At 33.6% G+C, this 24,875-nt stretch overlaps 1 protein-coding gene across 1 annotated transcript in view; it reads right to left on the minus strand.

The window, feature by feature from the left end:
* Nucleotides 1-324: 324 nt before the first annotated feature.
* The window catches only part of LOC131064952 (disease resistance protein RUN1-like), a 29,267-nt gene continuing 4,716 nt past the window's right edge, over nt 325-24,875 (minus strand). The window contains exons 5-7 of the mRNA XM_059221966.1: nt 1,403-2,430; nt 1,042-1,308; nt 325-936 (exon numbers count right to left, since the gene is read on the minus strand). Coding sequence (XP_059077949.1) covers nt 325-936; nt 1,042-1,308; nt 1,403-2,430 — 1,907 coding nt within the window. The remainder of the gene's footprint in view (nt 937-1,041; nt 1,309-1,402; nt 2,431-24,875) is intronic.

The following is a 24,875-nucleotide window of genomic DNA, read 5'->3' on the forward strand; positions in this document are numbered from 1 at the left end:
TTTTTTAATTGGAAAATGAACATTTGTTTTTCTATATATAAAATAAATAAAATAATTTTAAAATAAAGTGAAATATATAGTTAGATACTTTTTCATTATAATTATTATAATTTAATAATTATAAATACATATTTTTCATATAATCTAAAACAAATTTGATGTAAAATATTTTTTTCTTTAAGATAAATTAAAAAATCATCTTTTATCTTAAACTGTCTTTATATCAAATTGAAAAATACTAATCAAAAAATTAGTTTAGATATATTTTCTATATTTTTGTTAAAAATATTGCTTAAGAATAGCATCAAACATTTTACATTCATATTATAATAACTTCAATTTTTTGTGTTCATGACAATTGTCACAGTTATGCTCACTTTTCTTTACTATTTTGATGTTGTCATCTTTCTGACAAATATCTGATTCTAAATTATCACAATTCAATAAAAGTAGATATTCAAGAGATTTGAGATTGCTAAAAGTGAAAGGCAATTCTTTCAAACTTCCACACCATCTTAACTCCAATCTTCTTAGAGTTGTAAGCTGGCCAAATGATTCTGGCAGATACTCCAATTCATCACAGTCCTCAATTCTGAGTGTAGTCAACAGCGGTAACCTACACACTTGCTCTGGAAACTCACATAAAAACCCGCAATTTATCAAACACAAATGCTTCAACTTATTTAGACTCTTATTATGAAGAAATTTGTTAAATGCATTTATGCTCTTATTATGCTTTTCATTGAAGGACTCTCGTTCTTTATTAGAGGAATCTATTTCTTCATCACAGGACTCTCCTCCTGAACTTGGCATTAACTCCTGCGTTTCACCTCTCTTGAAATGTAGACATAGTTCTTCCAAGGAGGAATTTGGCACTATTTTTGATAAGTGCTGCGCTTCAATCTCGGCATATATGAACATCAAATTTTCAGGTAACTGCAGAGTTACTATTTCGTTGTCAGAACTTGAACTGAGTAAAACAATTGAAAACATAAGTTAAAATAGAATAGAAAAATGTATGTTATTGTATTGAGGACTTGCCTTCAGATGATCCCCCTCTTTAATGGAAAGCTCGAAAAGTCCCAAAAAACGCAATTTTTTAAGTGTTTCTACATTCAGCCCACAAATATCAGAATTTGCTGTAATACATCTCAACTCTGGCAATGCCACTGCGTCTGTCGCGTGAACATCTATACTACCCTTCCACATCAGAATTCTTAATGTATCCTTCATCGAACGAAGGTGTCTCTTCTCAAGCCTGCAATCTTTATTTTCAACCCAGATTCCTTTAATTCCTTTCATCTTGGCCTGCGAGACTCTAGTGTCAGCAAGTATTATTTAATTATTTAGCAAGTATCAGTTAATTTATCCATCTAATAACACAACAAGATGTGAAATATACCTCATCCTTTTCAGCTTCAAACCACGAATCGTCATCCGTAATTCTACTCGACTTTGACATAGTGCACCCTATTGATCGAATAATATCGTGAATAGACAACTTCTCCTCCACCATGTACTCATCCATCACTGTGGTGATCAATGCTGCATCGACAAGGAATGCGACTTCCTCAGCCCCCACTATGTACTCTACCCATCGACGAGGCCAATCATCGCGAAAGAAACAGCAGATGTCTAAGAATGCCTCTTGAGTAGACTCCTCCAACTTGCTATATACAAAGTCAAACAAACAGTTGCTGAGGTCCTTTTCTTTGATTTTTTGTCCTGTATGTAAAGCTTCAAGTATCTGTGTACAACGATCTGCTTTATATTCCTGCTTGCGCAAATGTGCACCAACAATTTTCAGAACCAACGGAATCCCGTTGCAGAGCTTGACAATCCTTTCTAGATCATCTTCCATACCATCACGGATTGCAGTGTCATTGCACAGAATTGTGAGCGCATGATCGTGAGAGAGAGTTTTGACAGGATAGTCTTTGCGTTGAAGACCACGTTCCTGAAGCACATCTGTTTCCTTGAGGATTCTGGTCGTAACAAGAATTCTGCTATTCTGGGGAAGACCTCGCAAGTTTTCCGGCAGAATTTTCTCCAAGTGTTCTATGTGCAGAGCATTATCAATATATAAAAACACAGGCTTTTCTGCTCCACTTTTAAAAGCCTGAGTTAAGTGCTCTCTACCATCTTCATCATCTCTCAAATCTATTTTGCTTCCCTCCTCATAGCTTGGAAAGGCATCCTTCAAAATTTGTTGCTGCATTTCTTTATAGTTATTTTTTCCAGAATCCAAATCTAATTCAATTCTGGCATAATTGTAACGGTTTCTGTCTACAGTGGAGACAACAGCTTTCGCAAGTGTTGTCTTTCCAATGCCACCCAAACCCCAAATAACAACAGCAATTGATGAGCAATCTTCCATATTTTCCATGTCGAGGAGCTCATTTACTGCTTTCACTTGACCTTCGATTCCAACTGTAAACAAGTAAAAGAAAAAAAGTAAACAATCATATCAATCGAAAGCAGGCTAAGCTTTTGTTTTATAACTGTTTGGAAGTTCTCAAATAAACAGGAATCTATCAAATACATATCAATCGAAAGTACGCTAAGTTATTGTTTTATAGCTGTTTGGAAGATTTCAAATAAACAGGAATCTATAAAATAGATAATTTAAAAAATAAATGGTATAAAATCAGAAATTAGTTCTTTAAATGTTAGTATAGAAAGTGCCGATGATTATATGGTAAACCAAATAGTCACTTCTAACTGCATTCCAATGTATTCATGAATCGGTAATTATTATGTTTAAGAGAGAATTTAACTTCGACTCCAGAGAAAGTTTCTTAAAGAGTATAACTGTACGATTACATTTGTGAATTTAAAAATTGTGGGAAAAAGAGTATGTTAAACATAGATATTTAATGAAATATATTTAATTCTAAGTATATTATATTTCAATTACTTAGTTTTAAATTTAAGTCAACTGTGAATGTAGTTTTAGTACGATTTCGAAAGATATTTATAGAAATAGAGAGGATGTTTTTTAGTGTGTTCAATTTTTTTCATATTATATTTCTTTTTCTTTTTTTATTGGTAAATTTGGTGAAGGGGTCAATCTTATAAATTTTTATATAAATAACATGATTTGGATTGCTCCATAATAAAAGGCCATTGAAAGATAAGTGGACCAACCAATAAAAACGAGGATGTATAAGGATCCTAAATTTCACTATCACTAAATAATCTGACCTAATTTGGAGATGTTACCACTATTTTTAGAGTGTCAATGCACGTGCATATTATGGAAAGCATTAATGCCGTTGTTGGAAATTGTGTTTTTTCTTTTTTACAACTCTCTATGCATCATTGCAATCTTCTTCAATTTAATGGGTAAGCATAGATGTTATAAGGATTGTAGACAATTCATTGTGCTTCTCATGAAAAGCCAATGCTCATTTTGAATTACAAATGTTGCCATTTCTTTGGATTTTTTCTTGCCTTGAGATAAAACTTGTAGATCCAAACTATTGTCCAAGACAAGTTGAGACCCCTATAAACTCTCTTGTTCTCCCATTGAGCCTGCAACCAAGTAAAGATGAGAAGCAACATCCACTTTGATAGATTTTTTTTGTCATGATTTAATTTCTATTGTTTATAATTTTCTCCCAAATCTCAGGCCCAAGGAAAGTATCTGAAGCATCCAATGGGCTCTCAACAATATAGTGGTGAGGGGCATTGTCTTTCCACCATAGTGCTAAATTATTTTCTTTGGACTTGGAGTTATGGCAATAAGCAACAAGGTGGCTTGTGTTCTAGCATCTTTGACAACAAAAATAGTAATCCTTTTGCAATCCACTTTAAGGATTATTTTTGTCGAGAGATCTTTTTAAGCACCTAAATCTACCAAAATGTGTGCATAGGTCATGTGCATGAAATTTGAAGATTTCTTGTCTATAGCCTAATGGTTTCCCAATGCATCACCAATCACTTTGAAATAGGAGTCACTCCAATAATAACAATGAAAAATTAGAGAGATGAACCCAAATAGACTTGACACTAAAGAATTTTGGGAAGGGTTGAAAGTGGAGTACCACGATTCGATAAAAAAAGATGTTTTCAAGCCCATAAATTACAAAAGACGATATTTTGATCCTCCACACAATGAAATATTGTTAGTGGTGGATAGAGACTAATAGATTCAAACAAATTCAAATATATACACAATCACACATAACCACAAACAAATACCTTAAATGCTACAACACATCCTCTATTTATTGACCAATCCGATTACAAATCATTACAGCTTAAATGCTACAATTCATATTTTCTTGATCACTGGATCAGCTACACACTCAAATAATAAAATCATGACAGTTGCCTCTTTAAATAGAGGGGATGGGAGAAATTCCACATCCTAACAAATATCATAACAAAGTAACCACCAGAACTAGATAAATTTTGAGCCTTTCTTTTTGCAATCCATTGATGTAATTTATGGAGACAAGACCCTAAACAACTAAACCTACAAGTTAACCTGTGTTTTGTAAAGAAATTTCTACTTTCAGCTACTTCTTTCTTTACATCATCAAGGGAGCCCCTCAAGGTTTACATGTGACAAAACTTGTTCATTACATAGCATAAATACACATTATTAAGAAGATATTTCTTTGAAGAAACAAATATTGAACCAAGTGGAACTCCATCAAGTTGTCTTGTGACCCTCAAAAAGGTGTAGCTCTGAGCTAAGTTCTTGAGTTCTGAAACTACCCTTTTGTTGAACTCTCAAATCATAAATTCTTAAATTACTGGATGAGAATCAATATTGAGTTGTACTCATAAAGATCCATCAAATTGTCTCACAACCCCTAAAAGGGTGTAAATATCAATCACATAGTCATGAACTCATAGGTCATTAGTCTATATTGTTTCCACCAATTTCTCACCTATCTTCAAAAAAAGATTCACATTATATGCATCTTTAAAATATATCAGCATAAAAAGGAAACAAAGAATGCTTCTCATTCAAAACACCGTCTCAAAATAAGAAGATGGCTTGAGATGATGGAAATCACTCCATCCTCTAGTGTCACTAGCTTTCAATTACCTTGTTACACTTTATCCATTCAATGTCACATTGATCTCTTTGATACTGTAAGCATGTGATTCTTGGAATGCCTCGACATGTATAACAAAGATGACCTTAAAAATACAAGAAATGTTTGACATATGTGTGTCATGTTCAAGTGTTAAAAATAGTTATGTCAATTTCAATCAATGATGGATCCATTTACACTAGTTATCTTTATACTTCAAATATAAAATCATCAAAAATAATTATTAAAGGCGCAATCATGTTTTGAATTCCTTCACTTAAACATCCATCAATTTCAGCAACTCACCAATGCATTATGTTTGGATATTCTCCACAAATATTATTATTAAATTACTGCAAAAATAAATAACCCTATACACAATAAAAGCTATACATTACCAAAGTCATTTTACTCCTTTTCACATTCAATTGACCTTTCCTTCTAGGGAAAACTTTTCAACACCTTTCAATGAATGTAGTAGGCCATTTTGAATGGAAATGATGACATTATATTAAATTTTGTTATGGATTGACAATAAGGGAACTGAATCCTTCAAAAAATATTCCACTTTCTCCTCTATATACCCATGCTAAAATAAACATATACCTTCAAATACAAATAGTAAATATGTATCCAACCACAACCCGTATAACAATATAGTGATCTTAAAAATAAATGTAGTCATGTCTTCCTTCATGATCATGAAACCTTTATACACTCAATCTCAAAAATACCTATATATTTATATGACTTTATACAACAAGGGAACTTTTGGTCATATGCATGAAAATCATAGAAAATTATATCTATTGCATGGAGTAATGCCTTTCATGGGTGCTTGTATTAGTTCCTTCATCCTTTAACACCTCCCAAATACCTTCTATAAGATTGGATGGATGCCTATCCAATGATAAGCTCTCAAAAAAATGGAAGATTTGATGTCCAGAACACTGTGTTGGTCATTAAAAAAATGTTGGATGCATTCCTCATGAGAATGAAATATATTATAGATTGAATAAAAACATAATATCCTAATTATTCTTGCATCTATACTAAGGGCAAGAATAGCCTTCAAATACTTATCCTTTATTAGGATCCACTTTCCCTTTGTTGAGTTATATCTCTTATAACGATTTTATTTTCTTGCATAGAATTTTTTGTTCTTCATAAGGATCTTATCCTTTCTTGGAGGTGTGTTCCCTTTATTAAAAGCTCTTCCTTTCTTCAAAGCATATAATTTTTAAATGATCTCTTCTTGGTGTTGAAAGTGTGTAATCCTTCATCAAGAATCTCCTCTCCTAGCAATTGTGAAGGTATGAATTCTTGATCTCGTTCTCCTTTTAGTGTCGAAGATGCCATCTTTGTTTAAAGATCTCCTTTCTATATGGAGGTAGACATATTTAGACAAAGATCTCTTCCTCCTCTTTGATAGTCGTGTATTCTTAATTAGGATCCCTTTACGCTTGTTGAAAAATATCTCCTTTACAAATATCTCTTCCTTCTCAAAAAATTGCATCCTTTATAAAAATATTCCTCCTAACTTAGAACACATGCATTTTTGTTGAGGATATCTCCTTGGTGTTAAAGGTGTTTTATCCTTATTGTGGATCTCTATCTTCCTTAAGGTATCAACAAGACAATATTTTGACATATTAAGTGGAGGCATATGAGGCCTCCTCATAGCTTGTAGTCATTCATTGGTGTGCTCTCATAGCGGCGACATTCTGTTACATAACCCCCTATAAGGCACGATTATCAATATATTTGTAGCAACTTGCATAGCATTTAACCTTTGTTTTGGTCATCTAGCATAATGCGGCTTACTACATTGATCCCTTGAAAACCATATTATATGCTTTCTTATATATTTCTAAACTAGAATAGCATGGCACACTAGTTTGAATGTTGTTATCACTTTTTTCTCCTTGAGAATTAGCTAACTAAAATAACATAAAGTGTTAGCATGATCATTGCCATTGTTTACACTTGAATCAACATTTTGCACCAAATCTTCACTTTATAACACTTATAACAACTAAACCATTAAGAATTTGAAGATGAAGTAATCTACTAATTTGTGAGAATTTTATTGCAAGTTTTAAATATATTTAAAAAAAATAGAAATGAATTGTGCATGTCTTATGTAACTATTATTAACTTAATTTTTACAATAATCAACATTTCTTAGATTTGACATTTATTTTGTAATGCATAACATTTTTCTAGAAAGAATAAAATTATAATTTTTAAATCATAGATTCGTCATATCAATATCTCTAGTGTATGCATATTTTTTTGTAATATTTTGTTGCATATATTCTTTTTAGTTAATTTTTTAAGTCAAAGTAATTGTAATTTGGAGGGAGGTCTATTTATTAATGCATATTTTTTTTGTGTACATTTAACTTCTTTTTGTGTTGAAATGAGGATATTGATAGGTGCAAAGGAGACTGCACTGTAGATGTGGTTTAAGAGTAGAGAGGTTCTACCAAACAGAGTTTGATCTAAGAGGATTTGATCTAACCCTCTTCAATTAGTTCCTTCAAATGGGACCTCTCAAGGATTAAATCGTTATATTTTCTAAAGAATGTGTGATTTTAGCAAAAAACAAGATGTACCAAAATGTGTAACCTAGCATTGACTACCTAGTATACATGGAACCTTTTTTTCTCTTAAAATTACTAAAGTCTTATTCTTTGTATGTGTATATTTTAATATTTTGTGTGGATTTATAGGATCCTAATCTTGGGGACTTTATCATTTCTCATCTTAGCGTCATCCTATCCCTAGCTTGTCTTGCTCTTAGCTGCTCTATTTCTACATCTCTACATTATTGTGAGTGTGAGTGTCATTTGATACTCCCACTAAAGTGGGGATAAACTTATTCTCATAAATTGTAACCCCTATACAATTTGACACTCCTTTTGGGTACTTTATTTAGGGATCCTCCTCATCAATCATTTCAAATTTTTTTAGGCATTATGCTATCATACTATTGTCATATGTCAATATTAAGACCAATTTTTATGTCTTGGGTCTTGGTAGTCTACCACTATTGGAAACATAAGTTATGATGAGTTGTGTGGTCATTGATATCAAACTTGTCTGGTGTTTGTCATTAATGTCTTAAAGAATGTTGAAAATCTGACTTATGATCAGTTGTGTTGTCATTGATGTCAAACTTGTCTAGTGTTTGTTAGTAGTGTCTCAGTTATCTATATGTAGATGTGGAGAGGTTGTAGCAGATTTTCAGTAGTGTATATGGTCTAGTAATGAGTGTTCAGGTGTTCATATGGTGTCTGGTGATTTTGTATAGCATCTATGAAGTGTTTCCAAAATGTTGATATAGTGGAAGTTTCAATATGCAGCAAAAAGTATTTAATGTCCCAGGAGAAGAATGCTTTGCATTCCTCTGATATGTCAATATTATGGAGTATGGTTCTAGATATAATGTTTATGATCTATGTATGTTTTATTATCAATTTTACAAGCTCTTTTTTATTTCAGATGGTAGATATGGTTGTTGTTATTATAACAATATGGTTGTCTATTGGAACTAGTTCGAAGAATGATTGGTGATTCTCTGATTTATGTGGAGTCATGTGTTGTAGCTTGGATGAAATGTTCATTTGGTTTATGTAGTGAAACTGGCAACTAAAGTTATGGTGATCAGAGTTTTGTGTTGTCAACTGGGTTGGTTTTTGGTTGACTAAGGTGGTGTATCCTATCTAGATAATGCCTTTTTGGTCTGGATATACTTTAGTGATTGTTTTTAGATGTTGATATGGGTAGAACCATAATGTGTAGATTTGCATTGATTTTTGTACATTGGAAGATGTTTTTGGGCTGAATGGTTGGTATGCTACATTTTTCATCTACATATTTCATTTGATGATGACATTGGACTGAATGGGTGTGCTACCTTGGAAATGAGCTATCATGGGCCTTACTCTTGCATATCTCTCAGGTTTAGTGAGATCTTTGGTCTTGAGCCTAAAAAAATTAATCAATTATTTATATTAAGTCATGATTCTCATTGTGTTTTCTCCCTGTTTAGGGTTTGCAAAGTAAATTTGGTGTTCATGTGCATGTGCATGTTCTTTGTACTTTCATGCTTTTTAATTATAATAATAAGTTAAATGTGGTTTCAAGTTTAATAGATCAGAAGTATAGTGTTTTGATGTCCAAACCGATCCACCCCCCTCTTAGTCCCATGTGTTCAAAAATTGGTATAGATCTTGGTTCCTCTTAGAGAAGCTAAACTACTTAAGGAAGAGTTGATATGGTGCAAGAAGTAAATTACAAAGCACTAAAGTTTGATTGCACAAGTTACTCTTATTGGAAGGAAAGAAGGGAATCTCATTTGGAATCTCTACTGACTGGAATATGTTAAATTATTCAAACTAGATATACTACTCTCGCAAATGGTCCTCATACTCCAAATGAGTTTAAGGCACATGAGAATAGTGTGAAGGCTAAGATTGCGTTTATCAACTATTTAGGTGATTTGATATTTGCTAAAGTTGTTGGGTTGAAGTCTGTTAAAGCAATTTGAGAGAAGTTGAGTAGTATTTATGAAGGTGATTTTAAGACAAAGAAAGCTAATTTGACAAATCTAAATCAAAAGTTTGAAAATATGAGGATGTGTGATGATGAGAATATTAAGATATATCGACATTGAGTGAACGAGAGTGTGAGTGCACTAAGAGGTATTGGTGAAATGTTAGAATAAAGTGATATTGTAAGAAAATTTAAGTCAACACTACCTAAATGCTACAAACCTAAGAAGAATGCTATTGAAAAGAAAGTCATGATATGGACACTTACACTTTAGATCAGGTGTATGGCTCACTCTCTGACTTTGATATTGTTGAGCTAGATGATATAAAAAAATGAAGAAAAAAGAATCATTCAAAGTTACTGAGAAGATTGAAGATGAACTAGAAGCAAGCAATGTTATGGATGAGAAAGAATAAAACTTTATGAAAAAACTAAAGAAGGATTTGGAAAATACAGAGGTATGTTACCCTTTAAATGTTTCAATTGTGGAAGGATTGGCCATTATGATTCTAGATGTGGCTTATAGATAAGATTATAATAAGAAATATGATGATGACAACAAGGAAAAGAGTAGTTATAAAAGGAATGATAGAAATAAGAGAATAGATGACAAATAAATGTCTGAGAAGAATTTTTGTTCAATGGAAACTTATTCATGTGAATATGAAGTTGGTGATGACTCAAATGAAGATTCATTATTTTTAGCTATAGAGAAGAAGAAGAATAAAAAAGGATCTGACAATCTGAAATGTGAAATAGTTAAAAACCAATGAGTGTGAAGACTGCATTGCATGCAAAAGTAGAGCATAATGTGTGGATAATTGACTCTGAATGCTCAAATCATATGACTGGTGATATATGCAAGTTCATTGACCTCGAGAAGCATGATGGTAAATCAACTAAGTTTGGAGGTGAGGAAGTTGCACTTATTTGTGGTAAATTAAGTATTTCTATTGGTGGTAAGCATAAAACTGGTGATGTTTATTATGTTAAAGGTCTAAGACAAAATCTTTTGAGTGTAAGTAAGATGTGTGAATAATGAAATTAGATTGAGGTTGTACCTAAGACTAAGGTTTCCCCTATTGATATAGAAGAGAAGGATGCTCTAGAAGATAAAATTCGAGAAAATATTGTGGAAGAGGAGCTGAATTAGACAAAGGAAAGTTGGACATTGGACCCAATACTTAGTTCGATAGACAAGAGTGTGGTAGAAGACAAGTGGGTATTCATGAACAAGATAAATGAAGATGGTAAAGGAAAATAAAAGGTCAAGGATGCAGTAAAGATCTCTAATCAAAATTATTTCCCTTAGGTCCAAAATAAGAAGCCTTTCAGGAGGTCTCCTGCTCCTCCTGCTCAAATTAGGTATTTTCGATTTTTCAATGGTAATTGCCTTTCATAAATTAAATTTGGACATAGAGAAAGTGAGTGTATAAGTAAAAATAGATCTCAATTATTTATTAGACAACTTTATGCTTTCAATAAGGTTGTTCATAAGGCCAATGAGTGTAGGAGTAGAATGGTGTGGAATATGAGTGGTAGGAATGTTTTGTCTTTCGATGGATATTGTTATACTTGTAATGACTTTGGGCATAAGATTATTGAGTGCAGAAGTATTATCAAAAGGAACAAAAGTGTGAGAAGAAATAGAAATGGTCCAAACAAGGTCCAACATGCTATAATTTCAATAAATTTGGACATATTGCCAAGTTCTTGAAAGTGAAGGATGTGAAGACTTTGATTTGGTAAAAAAATTGACGTCAATGAAGAAAAGGAGAAGATGTATAAGATTTGGGTAAGGAAATCAGATGAGAAAGATGAAATTGATTTTGTGGATGAGACCACACCCTCTGACTCTATTGATTCCTCTTTCAGTAACTAGACAAAAGACTTTGCCTAACGGGGATAATTAATGGAGACTTTTTTCAGAGAATTTTGAATGTTCATGGTGATCTATAGCGTTTTTGTGAATTTTGGTAAAATAATATAGCAACTTTGGCTTAAAGCTTATATAGTTTGTGAAAGATGTATTCTAGATAAAAAGGATATAGATAGTTTGTTCCCTCAATATAGGTTCTAGATCTAAGGAAAGATTCAACCTCATCATAGGTGAGGATATAAAAGCCTATGAAAAATTGATTAAGCAATAGATGAAGTGGTGCAGGAGCACCTGAGCACCTGAATGCTCAAATCCTAGCAGGTATAACATTTTATTGCAAATTAAGCATGTGTGTTTATTTTATGCTTCTAGTAGGTTTAATAGGTTTGTTTTGTGGTGTAATAAGGTTTGGAACTCATTTTGTGAGTTTCCAAGATTTTTTTGGTTTTTTGCTCGGTAGGCTAAAAATTGTCAATTTTGGGTCCAAATGAGCATTTTTGAATTTTTTGATGTTGTAAAGCCTTGAAAGGAATTGGAGCGTGTTTATTTAGTGTTTCTAAATGATGTTGAGTCATTGGTTTGAGTGCCAAGTCACCGGAAGTCAAAATGCAATTTTTGAGCAACAAAAAGTTGTCAAAAGTTGTCAAAAGTTGTCAAAAAAGTGGTTTTTGGTGGTTTTGGTTAGTTCCAGCCTATACCTGCCCATACAAGGGCTTCAATAAGTTGTCACATGTATAAAAACCATGTTCCAATCATTGTATGGGTTGTTCATTTTGGAAAATTAAGAAAAATACTTGTTTTGCTCTTGTTTTTTGTGAGTTTTAACTAGTTTTCTGCACTTTTTAGAGTACAGTCCGTACCATGGCTCCATGAGTCCGTACTGAACCTGTTTTTGATTGATGTGATCTCCTTTGATGTTTGAGTAGTGATCTCTGATCGTTTCTTGGGGTTTGGAACAAGTTTTGTTTGAAGTGCTCTTGAGAAAGGAATTGTTTTGTGGTTCCAGTGGAAGACCATTCATGGTCCAACTAATTTCTTCAAAGTCTCTTCATTCATGGCTTTGAGGGAATTTGTTGGATCTGTACATACTGTACCATACATCCATTTTCCTTTTCTAGCAATGAACAAGTGTTTGTAAACCCATGGCAAGTATGTGAAGTGATCAACTTGGCTTGGGTATTCTTAATGTTGTGTGAATGGTACTTTGCTATTCATAGCACTGTACTTTGAAATTTTGAAGTAGACTTAAGTTGGCAAGAGTTATTATTGCACTTTACCATCCTTTTCTCTCTCATGACTTGGTTGGATGCAAGAAAAAAAGGTGTAAACAGACTGAAAGACAGTGTCACTGTTCCACTGTTAAAACCTCAGTGCCAACCTCCCTCAAGGACAACATGGAATTATGGATTCTTTTGTTTATGCATCATGGAATGTATTTGTAAATGTCTTCAATGTTAAGAAGGCAAGATACACACTTTGGTTGTAAAGGACCTAAATAAGGATCCTAGAAAGGTGTATTTTCTGTCATAGTCTCATAATGCTGCCATGCCTTGGGGCATCTTTTAAGTGTCCAAATTTACAAGATTTTTGAAGAGGATAAATGCATTATTCTATCATTCTTTTAACCCCTTTTTTGCAGACCAGGGACAGAGTGAGGAAGTGAATTAAACAAGAAAGAAGGTTGCAATCAGTTTTAAGACTGTCAAAAAGCAGTAAAGGCGGGTGTATGAGCAAACAGTCATAAGAAAACCTTTCCTAATTGTATTGCAGGGTGTTACAACTTCTAACAAGCCATTGTTGCTTCTATATTTGTTAAACCTTCATTGTATTTGCTTAACCAATGTTGGAAATGCATGTAAAACCTTGAAAAGTTGTTGTCCCAGTCATCTAGACTGTTATTTCTGTGTAAGGGCAGTAGTATGACGCTTGTTTGATATAATGACAATAGTCTAAGATAAGTTTTGAATCTTTGGAAGTGTTTGGCATATGTTAAAGCAAGGTGTGAACATTTAACTTGGGTCTAGCTTCAAGGAGGAAACCTTTAATTTGCAAACCCTCACCAAAACTCTTAAAAACCCTTGAAAAGTGCCTATTTTGTGGGGCAGCCCTCAAACAGTCTGTACAGTACTTGCCATAGCAAAAATCCTTGAGTCTCCATCATCAATAGACCACATCTCCAAGGGTTTGTCATGAAGTTTAAAAAATTGAGCAAGGTGAACAAATTTCATTAAAAACTAGGGCTAATTCTAGTAGCCTTTTTGGAGCAATTTTGTCAATTTCATGAAATCGGTAAGGAAGGAGAAGTAAATGATTGTTTCAAACCATCAAAATTGGTGAGTTGAGACCTAAGACACCCTACTACATGCTCCACAGCATTGCACTAAGTCATTTGTTCAAGATGACCCTTTGAACCTAGAAGTTGCCTTGAGTATTTCAACGCTCCTTGTATCCAACTTGGGAATTTTCATTCTTGGAAAGTGAAGGAAAGTCATCATACCTTGCAGACCTGACCAGATGCTCAATCAACACTTTAATATGATTGAATTCCTTAAAGGTGCAAACAAGATTTGGTAAACCATGGTTCTCCAACAGTTGCCCATTCCTGGAAGAGAGGAGATTCAGCCAGTTGGACAACCAAACTTGTTCATTTTTGGTGACACTCAAGAGGACCTCATTTCGGACTTGAATGCCTTAGCTTGGAAGGTAAGGAGGAGTGATGTCCAATACAATAGGGTGCAAGCAGTGTTGAACAGAGAGGAGGAGATAGGAGAAAGGTTTAGAAGAATCCCATTTGTGCCTAGGGATTGATTTGGGAAGTACATTGAGAGCAAAAGCCCACTAACCTCAAAAGAAGACCAACTTCCCTCTATACCTCCTCATCATGAAGAAGCAATCAAAATCGCAGAAGAGGTGACCAAGATATGGGCGTTCCCAAAAATAGTTGTGCTAGACCAAGTAAAAAAGTAAATATTGATTGTGCACCTGAGTCAAAAGAAGAAGAGTAATGAGGATATTGGTTGAGATTGTGGTTCAAAACCTATTCAGATATGGAATCCAATAAGGGTAAGAAGAAAGTTACTAAAGACTAAGTTGAAAAAGAGACTCTAGGAAGATTCAAGAAGAAATAATAGATAGGAGAAGAAAGAGATGCAGATGACAAAAGAAGTGCAAGTAGTGGTGCATCTATCCAGGGTTTTTTTTAGAGATCCTCTCTTGCTTCTTGGATTGATGCAGTCGTTGCTTTGAGGGAGAGCAGTTAAGGTTGAGGTTTTTTAATTGAAAGAAAGTGGTTATAGAAGAATGATATACCTATGAAGGGGAGTATTGTAGCTATTTGTGTTATCCCCGAAAGGGAAAGAGAGAATAAAAGGTTATCGTCTATAGTGGTGTATAGATTTTTCAAGTTTGTATTCGTTGTCCTTGATTTCAAAGGGAGAGATAAGTTATTGTTTTTATTAGTGTTCCCTTTGTCCTCGATGTCAAAGGGGAGAAATTTCAATAGTGGTAGAAATTTTAATTCAAGGAATTAAGAATTTTTAACAACAAAATAATAGACATTCAAACTAGTAGAGTTAAAATCTATGCATCATCCCAAGACATGACTAGTCCTAACAACCATAGGGATTGATTAGAAAAAATAATGAGGGAAGTAACAACCACAATACCTCTAATCAAAAGGTAATAATTAGCATGTCATCCTTCCTTCTCTTGTGAGACCATTCAAACATGCCAACCTTCATTCTCCAACAAAATCCTTCCTACTTCAGTTCAACCAACATTAGAGTCATGTCAACCTTACTTTTCTTATGAGACTATACCATCCTATCCATCACATCAACCCAATATTCAAACCCCTTTGAACCAAAATAAAAACCCATTCAACCAAACCCAAAATCAAAACCCAACCATGTCAAAGCCTCAAAACAATTCATATGATCATCCAAAGAAGAATACAATAGTAAATATTCTTACAGGAACTTCCCAAGTCACGTTTTCCAAGAAAGATCATAATCATATACTAGTGTCTAGCAAGGGCTTGTTCTTTTATGAAGAAGGTGACCCTCAAGTAGCCTCCATATCTTCCACCATTTCATCATTCCTTGAAGTCACACAACAGCAACCCACACCATCTCTATTCAATAACACAATCTCCCAAGGGCTCTCCATAGTACAAATCCAATCTAATCCAATTCATCATGGTAGTCCCTTCCATGCTTCAAAAATTCAAGATCCAATGCCACCATATGTTCCATTTCCAAGAAAACCTACTTGAGAGAGTTTCATTCAAAATCCTTTCTCATCAGCCAAAGTGTTGAAACCTTCCAAGAATCTCCCATGCATATCCAAACTCCTTCTCCATGTCAAGAGGATATTCCAAAGTCAGAAGAAACGATTCCTTAAATAAATCAAGATCAAGAACAAACCCTTCCATCCTACCCGATTTTTTATCAAGATCCCACCTATCAGGAATCTTATGATGATCCCCTCATTCTTTTCTATTCCATTTATAATGATACCCTTTTATCTCAAGAGCAAAGTGTCCTTTCAAGTCCCATCCAACATCCACCTCCTAAGAAAGATCATGATATCCCTTCCATCTCCTCCAATGATACAATTCAAAATCAAGAGCGAAGCACAAACTTCGATGATCATGTTCCAAGTCAAGATCAAAGTATCCCTTCTTCTAAATCCAAGCACACACATTTGCTATCCTCCAAATCCATTCTGGGTCCTTTTATTCCAAAATATAAGTCTTCCTCCCTTCCATCCATATTAGGACCCTATGTCCCTTCATCCATTATTCATATTATCCCTAGCTCACAATTCAATTATCTTATCATTAATCAAGATCAACAAAGGAACATATTTTTGAGTAGCTTCCAACCATCTACCTACACCAACCCATCCAAAAGACCTCCAAATCATTCTTAATCAACCATGAATCCCATTCCCTTTAGAACAAATTTGGATGTCAAGAATGAAATCTATAAGTCCAAAAATCCACATGCATCCAGAAATAAACATGTCCAATCTAAAAGACATGTCAAACTAAAGAAAAATTTAATCCAAAAGAATAAAGTGATATCCAAAAGGCCATAGAGGCCCATCAAGCAAAAAGAAAAATCAAAAAGTATGTGGGTTCCTAAGTCAATCATAGAAGTAATGTGTTCCAAAGAATCCGAAAGAAACGAAAAATTAAAATCAATGTGGATTCCCATAAAAGAATGGCATCCCAAAGAAAAATCAAAATTAGCATCCAAGCTTTTTATTCCAAAATATTCCCTCAATCATCCATCTACGCATCTCCCACTTTCCAAATCTATTTTTCCATCATTTCCTTCATCCATTTTGGGTCCTTATGTCCCAAAAATCAATTTTCCTCCATCACTTCACCACCTCTCAAGTTGTGTACCAACATTCATCTTGAAGACATTTCCATCTTTCCTTGAACAAATATTCAAACATTCTATCTATTATCCAACATCTCTTTTCCATCATTCCATTCCTCTTGTTCAATCAATTGCATAAATCCTTCATCTTTAAAATAAGCATTTGTGTCATTTTGTCACATGATCACTCGTCTATGCTCAATCTTATGTTCAGTCCATTTCCTAGATATCTATTCATGAAACACTTCAGAATCTAAGGTTGTTCCTCTTTAATATTATCTTTTGGTTGGGATGCATACTCGATCTGTAAATAGAATCACTTATTGTATCTTGATATCAACATCTTCTTATTACCATATCTCACATACTTAATCAATTGCCCTAAGTCATTGTGTTTTCTTAGGTGAAGATGTGGCTAGTGAAAAATCTAAAATCCTAATTCAATGCCATTGTAATTATCTAACCAATGTGATGTTCATTGATTATGAGCCAATGCACAAAATAATAAATGACAAGAACAAAAGCAATATCAAAAGATCAAAACAAAAGCATGAGCAAGAAAAGAAATATCAAGAAAAGCAATTTAATGCAATGTCAAAATGCTTGGCTATGGGAACATGTGAGTAACTCCATCAGGGCTATGGAATCCTGGCTGGAAATGGAGAAATATTTGTGAGATTACAATGATAACCTCATAGAAGCTGTAAACGCTTACTGGCAGTGAGGCTCTATTCAAGATACTTTTGAAGTCAGGATAACTCACGCAGCTAGTCACGTTGGAATCTAAAGATTACACTGATCATGTGAGTTGCAATCAACCTAGTTGCACATACATGGGTAATCAAAGACTAAGTACCTTGATCCAGTTTGGGATTCTTCTTCCCTTTTGAGTATGATTCCTAGTCACTAGATACGTTCGGTTGAATTTTCCAGAGGTTCTAAGTGTGGGTTTGGTCTCTATCTTTGAAATGTTCAAGAACACTTATTTAGGTGGTGCTATATGTTCTAATGATTTCACACATCACCATTTTTTAAATGGAGACCTCTACACTTGAGGGAAAGTTTCATCCACTCCATCATTCCTATCACATCTCCCATTACCCTTCTTCCAATGTCCATTACCCTATCTACATCCATCTTGTTTTTCTATCTTTGATCTTGAAATAAGATAGGGATATTCATAAGAATTAGGCATCCTCTCTACTTCACCTTATCAATATCCTCTAGTCCATATCCCTTATCCTATCTATTCCTTGCTTCTATCATCCATCACTGTCTATGATCTTGCTTCACCTTATCCATACCCTCTAGTCCATATCCCTTATCATATCCATTAATTTCATCATCCATCATTGTTTATGATCTTGCTTCTCCTATCCATATCCTATCTTCATACATATCCCCTTTTTTAAAAAAAAAATAAAAATCTTTCAACAAAATCAACAAACAAAAAACCTAAAAATCAGATAAAGTCTTGAAAAAATCCTAAAAATTAGATAAAGTCCTAAAAAAATCCCTAAAAAATAGAAAATGTCATGAATAAATACCAAAAGAATCAAATACGATTCTAAATAAATCAATTAAAAAACATCGAAAAAATACCAAAAGCAATAAAAAACATTTGAATATGATATTGAAAAACCCCAAAAACATCGAAAAAGCTCTTGGAAAAGAACTAAAAATCCAAAAACAATCTGAAAAACTTGCAATAAAAGGTGTCGCAAGAATCAAACACCCTAGAAAATATCAAGCAAACACTTCACACGAAGTTCACAAAGGATAAAACTATCTTATCGAAATATGCAATCAAGCTGATCAAATTGTCTTATCAGTCATATCAAGTGATCATTATCTTGTTTTAAACAGAAGAAGAATACACTCGAAACCAGACATGTTAGTCTTAAACGGGGTCCACATTTTCTGAGATCAATCATTATCAACCATCACATCAAACAATTAAAGAAAAGGCACAAATTAGTGTGGTTGCTGAATTTGGTCCTAATTAGTCTGTATCTTTTATCATTTGGTGATAGTCATGTTTCTATGCTACTCAAGGATGTCCACAAGTGACTAGAGAGTTGGGATGGGCATGATCATTTTCTTTGTTTGTTGTTTGTGGTGTGGACCAATGAAGTTCTGGGATAATGGTGCCATGAGCGTTTGTGATTGGTACATTCATTTGGCAAGTATCCCGTGATGGATAACTATGCTTGTGACTACTGCACATACCTCAACCCCTAGCATTATACCCAGAATAGAGGGTTCATTCCTTGTCTACAATGTGTTTGTTTCTGCAATGAGATATGTTTACATCTTGGTTCCTTATACCATAGTGTGCTAAACTCCATTATTACATAATAAGGCTCAATGATGAATATATATTGCACTATGAATAAAGGCACACAAGTTCGTGTATCTATCATCATCAATCATTTTCATTTTCATTTCATTTTTCTTAGTTTTGGTGATTCTTTCTCTTAATCAATCTCTCATCTAACATATCCTCACATCTATTCTCTCTAATCTTTCATGTCTTCTTTCATCTAACATTCTTCTTCTTGAGAGAGAGAGAGATCATTCATGTCTTTAATGCACAAACAATCTCTTGAGGGAGCATTATACCCTAAGCGTTGTCAGGGCATATTGAAGCGGGAAATTTTTTAATTTTCTTTGAAACAATGTTGTCTCGACATTGTTTCAAAGAGGGGAAAATGTAGACACCTAAAAAATGTCTCACTAATATCATACTAATTATTCAACTTATTAATTAAATAATTATTTAATTATTTAATTAAACTAATAATATTCTTCTAAATTAATTTTAATCATCATCATCCATCTTCTAATTTTTTCAATTTCCATCTCTTCATTAATTAATCTTTCAACCCTTTCTCAATTATTAATTAAATATCAATCATTTAATTAATTACGATTTAAATTCCTTAATTGAATAATCTTTATGATTTAATTAAATTTCATTTCTAATGATTAAATAATTTTGTTTAAATTATTTAATTAATTCATTCATTCTCCAAATCCCGAAATTTGGATTTCAATTAATTTCATCTAATTTCATCTTTCCAAATTCACGTTACACCAAATTTCAATTTCATCACATTTCAAGTTAATGTGCATTTGAATTTCATCATTTGAAAATCAAAATTTCAATTCAAAAGTCATACATCACATGTTGAAAATCATGACTGATTGGTCAAATCAGTTAACTAACCAGTTAATTTAGTTAACTCTCCAATCTCCACTTTTAACTCTCAATTACCTTTTTCTAACGTCAATCAATTCAGTCTTCTCCCTAGTCAATTCAGTTAACTAGCTAATATATCTAGTTATCAATATAATCAATTGAGTTATCTCTCCAATCTATCCACTTAACAGATCAATCAAAGGAGTTAACATAACAATCAAATCAGTTTAACTGTCAATTAGCACTTGAGTTCCATTTCTCACCCAATTTGTCCCAAAAATCTATAAAAGAAACATCATTTCTCCATTTCAATCAATCAAGATCTTTGAATTAATTGTGTCTAATATATGCAGAAATCCGAGTGCAATATCTGAGAGCCACCTACAACACAATATTGGAGAAGAACAATGGAAGACATGATTCAAAATAGGGAGTTTTTTAATTATTCATTTTGCATCTATTTTATTTATTTATGTTTAGGATTTACTTAATTAGTTAAGGAATTAGTGATTTCCCTTTTACTCTAATAAGATTTGATTTACCTAATGATTTTAAGCATGAAAACAAAAACCATACCAAAATCACATGCAAAAATAGGTTTGCACAGATTGGATGCAAACAAATACCCTCAAATCATGGTCTTTGTTAGCTGAACTGCAAACTATGAGGTGAATTGACTACTGGTATGCAAATCATAGATTTAAAAGTAGATCATAGTTTTAATTACTCCTAAGATCTCAAACATGCATAAAGATAGAGATTACAAGTTTAAATAAAAATATCATCACATGCAAGTCTAAGCCTTGCAACCTATAAGAAATTTTTATGGCCTCACATGCATATAAATGACTTTACATGCCAGATGAAAAATTGAAACCCTTTACATAGTGTATTCAATCAAAAAATTCATTATATGGATATAATGATCCAAAACCCCCTAAATGTGCTTTTAATCTGCTTAGCTCTCTACTACACATTATTTTGCAAAGATCAAACATAGAAAGACAAAACAGATAAATCTTGGTCTTGTGTAAACAAAATACATCTTTTCATATAAACTACATGCAATTTTACTATACCAATATTTCAAGCCATAACATCACTTTGAAACCATGTAAGAATTTAGATCTTTTTGAAGAATGACAATGCTTGGTCAAGCCACAAAATATGAACAATCAAATTCGCCTTCAATAGTTAGAAAATGAAAGTATGCAATACATAGAAGAAAATATGAAGGCAATGGTCAAATAAATTAATCTTATAATAAGTTGTATATTTTATGTAGAAAAGAAGAGCAACTGTCACCTAGAATAGTGGTATGCAATCTCAAGAAGTCACACCTAAACAAGCTTATCTCCTAGCAGGATCTTCTACTATAAATTTTATCTTCTATTAAAATTATCTTCAAATAGGAGTAATCCATGCAAAGTATGAATACTCTAGAAGAAGTAATATCCTAAGAATGTGCTACACTAACAATTAGGGGTTTTCTCTTGTTCATACTATTACTATTATTCTTTTCCTTGATACATGTATCCTTTTGGTCTTTAATATTTTAGTTCCCAACACAATCATGATGTTTTGATAACTTTAACGTGCCCATATAGATTAATTTATCCTAATCTCTAGTGAATGCCTTGGCAAAGTCATCGGAATAAAGAATTGTGAATCTTTATTTTATGACAAACATAGTAACATAATGTATAGAAATAAATATTGAATAATCAAATTTAAATTTTTGAAATTACACTTAAAATTAATTGATATTACTTCTTCCAAATGTTGCAAGCTTTTATTTATATTCTTACATACTTCAATTTTGTGATAAGTCCTAAATGTTTTGATTAGATAAAAGATGGGATAGGCCTATTATTGGTACATAACAGCCATACAGGTGCACAAGGGGAATTCACAAGCAATGAGATCATCGAAAACGCAAAAAACAAAAAAGTCAGCTCATTTTTGAAAAGGATACTTTTGACTGGAGCATCAACTAGTAGGAGAGAGATCCCTATCAATAAAAACTACCTAATCACAACAGAGGTATTTAGGAGAACCTTGAACCATCTACCAATGGAAACCCCTTACACTAGAACAATGCGATCAATGGAGAGGACAACAAACATCAAGTTTTGAAAGGCATCCTAAAACTTTTCACCTAAAGAGCCATTACGAACAACATTGTTCATAGTAACAATATCATAGGGTTTTGATAGGTATCCCTAAACTTTTGACTGAAAGAAAAACTTGCAAACAACCCATAGAAGGCCACCTCAATAGGTTAGTTATTAATAGAAATACAAGAGAAGAATCCCAACAAGAACAAAAATAGAGACAAATGAATCCCAACTCTAGCACTGAATAGGAGGCCTCAAGGGGAACAAACCCAAGGGAAAAATCACTTGACAAGGGGAGCGGGGTTCAACGATAGAGAACCTAAAAAATAATAGGATCCCCCAACAACAGAAGGAATCTAGCATAAAAGAAAATTCATAAGAAATAGGGTGCTCTTTGGTTAAACACCCACAGGGTAACTAGCCCTCAACACCTTTCCACAATCCATGCACCACAACCCAAAGAAAACTTCTATAGAAAAAAATGTCATAATTCTCGAGAGTGAAACCACTCAACCCCCATAAACCTCTATTAGAAAAATGGTCAATGAAGATCCAAGAACCTTCATGGCCCACCTCCATAGGGACTCTAGAACAAGTGAAGAAAGCATCCCTCCCAGAACCCTTTCCAGATAAGTAAGGAATGCCAAAAGAAAGTCTCACGAAAGAAGAGACAAAGCTACCCCACTCCAGAGACCAACAACACCAAAGAAAGTCACTTGAATCAACACAAAATCCCACCTCGATAGGACCAGTACTAAACAAAGGAGCCCAAAGAAGCACACAAGCCACTTTCAGGAGCCAAACCCAAGTGATGCTACTCCACTAGAGAGTGAGAGAAGAGAAGGAATGGAGCCCCAAAGCACCAAAGGGCACAAGAAACAACAAGCCTAATATGTTCTCAAGTAAAATTAACTAGACTTAGGAGATAAAGTCCTAAATGTTTTATTATTATATAAGCACGGGGATGACCCTGAACCGAGAACAACATAAAATTACATAGTTATATCACCAAGCAAAGAACAGCCACCCAGAAACCAAAAATCAGAGCCCACCCTTCAAAGAATAGTCCTAAGTGTTATTAACATTACTTTGACTTAATTAATTACCTAGCATTACTTAGTTGACATACTTAGCGCACAAGCTGAATAATCACATATTAAAAATTCCTCTATCGTTTTCCACAAGTTCCTTGCTACTGTGAAACCCTATGACATCTAAAGAAATACACAATTCTCTAAGCCATGGGTGCACCAATACTAGGAGTATAAAGATATACTCGCTAGGCTGGATTGAAGCTGATCCTATAAGGAAAAAGCTATTCTATAAGAAAATGGGTACATCGACACAGAGTGGCGGGGACAAATTACATGTAAAACCAAACACAAATCTCTAAGATTAATAAGAATGCCTCTGGATATGGACTCTAGAAATCTCATTCCACATGTTTATTTTTCTGTAAGAGTAAAGTAACATATCTTTGCTGGCTGAGAGTGATATAGATTTAGAAATGAGAGAAGAAAACCTCTTTCCTTGAAATGCGTGAATTAACACAAGAATAATGGTAAAGAATAATCCATTGGTCAAGAAGGTGGGGTATGTATCTCATTTCAATTACTTTTCATCGTGGATTCCACTAACCGACCAATCAATTCAAACGTTTTTCCCACATCCAAGTTGTTTTTATTATTATTTTATTTTGTATAGGGAAAGGGTATCACTAGCCGTATAGTTAACTTGGCATAACCTAAGCTTTGATTTTGCCATTTTTTATTTTACATGTAATAAAAATTTTCTATTATTTTGTTTAATTGTTTAGTTTGATTATCATAAAATTTGAATTAAATTCACCTATTTTGTATATATGCCTTACACTATAAAGCCTAAGAATAAGTTGTCTCAAAACAGAAGGGGGCCTGGTTTAGGGCCTATAGCTGAGGGGATGGACACAATTATCCTCCTTGAAACACATGAATATGAGGGTTGCAAAATTCAAATTTTGAGGGTTACACAAAGATGTCAGTTTGGAATGAGTTAACTGAAAGCAACAAGGGATATGGAGTGGTAACAATTTTAGTAAGAGACTCTTGGAGAAAAATCATACAAGTAGAAAAGGAAGACTCAAATAAGTAGTATATATGGGTAAAAATAGAGGTAAAGGAGAACATAATTTATCTTGCAGCATGTTACTTTTCTCCTCATGGCTCAAAATTCTAAAAGAAGACCCATATGCAATGTTGAGAAAGGATATATCAGCATAACCACAAAGGTAAAATCAATTTTAAACTCCTTACTAACTCAAAGAAAGCAGTTCTCCTGGCATTTGACATAGCTGTTAAGGAGAATACCAAAATCAAAGCCTCTTTGGGTATCCCCATGTTCCCCATGTTCAATGTTAGTAGGATTTCCAGCTTTATTTCCTTCTCCTTTCCCTTGGTATCCCCGGTTTTTCCAATTTTAGACTTTTTCATATTCGGTGGACTAGAACCCTGTAAATTGGGGTTAGAGATATTATACTTATTGGTAGCCCATCTAGGATGTTTGTTTCTTCTATTGTTACCAGTGCCAGGTGTAATATTTTGTTAGGGGTCCTCCTCTTGAGAAGGACGGTATTCCAAATCATCTGACACATTGAGGTCCAACCAATTCATAGCCCTATCAAACTCTTATTTGTCCATC

Source organism: Cryptomeria japonica, chromosome 6 (genome assembly GCF_030272615.1).
Source record: "Cryptomeria japonica chromosome 6, Sugi_1.0, whole genome shotgun sequence".
Lineage (NCBI taxonomy): Eukaryota > Viridiplantae > Streptophyta > Pinopsida > Cupressales > Cupressaceae > Cryptomeria > Cryptomeria japonica.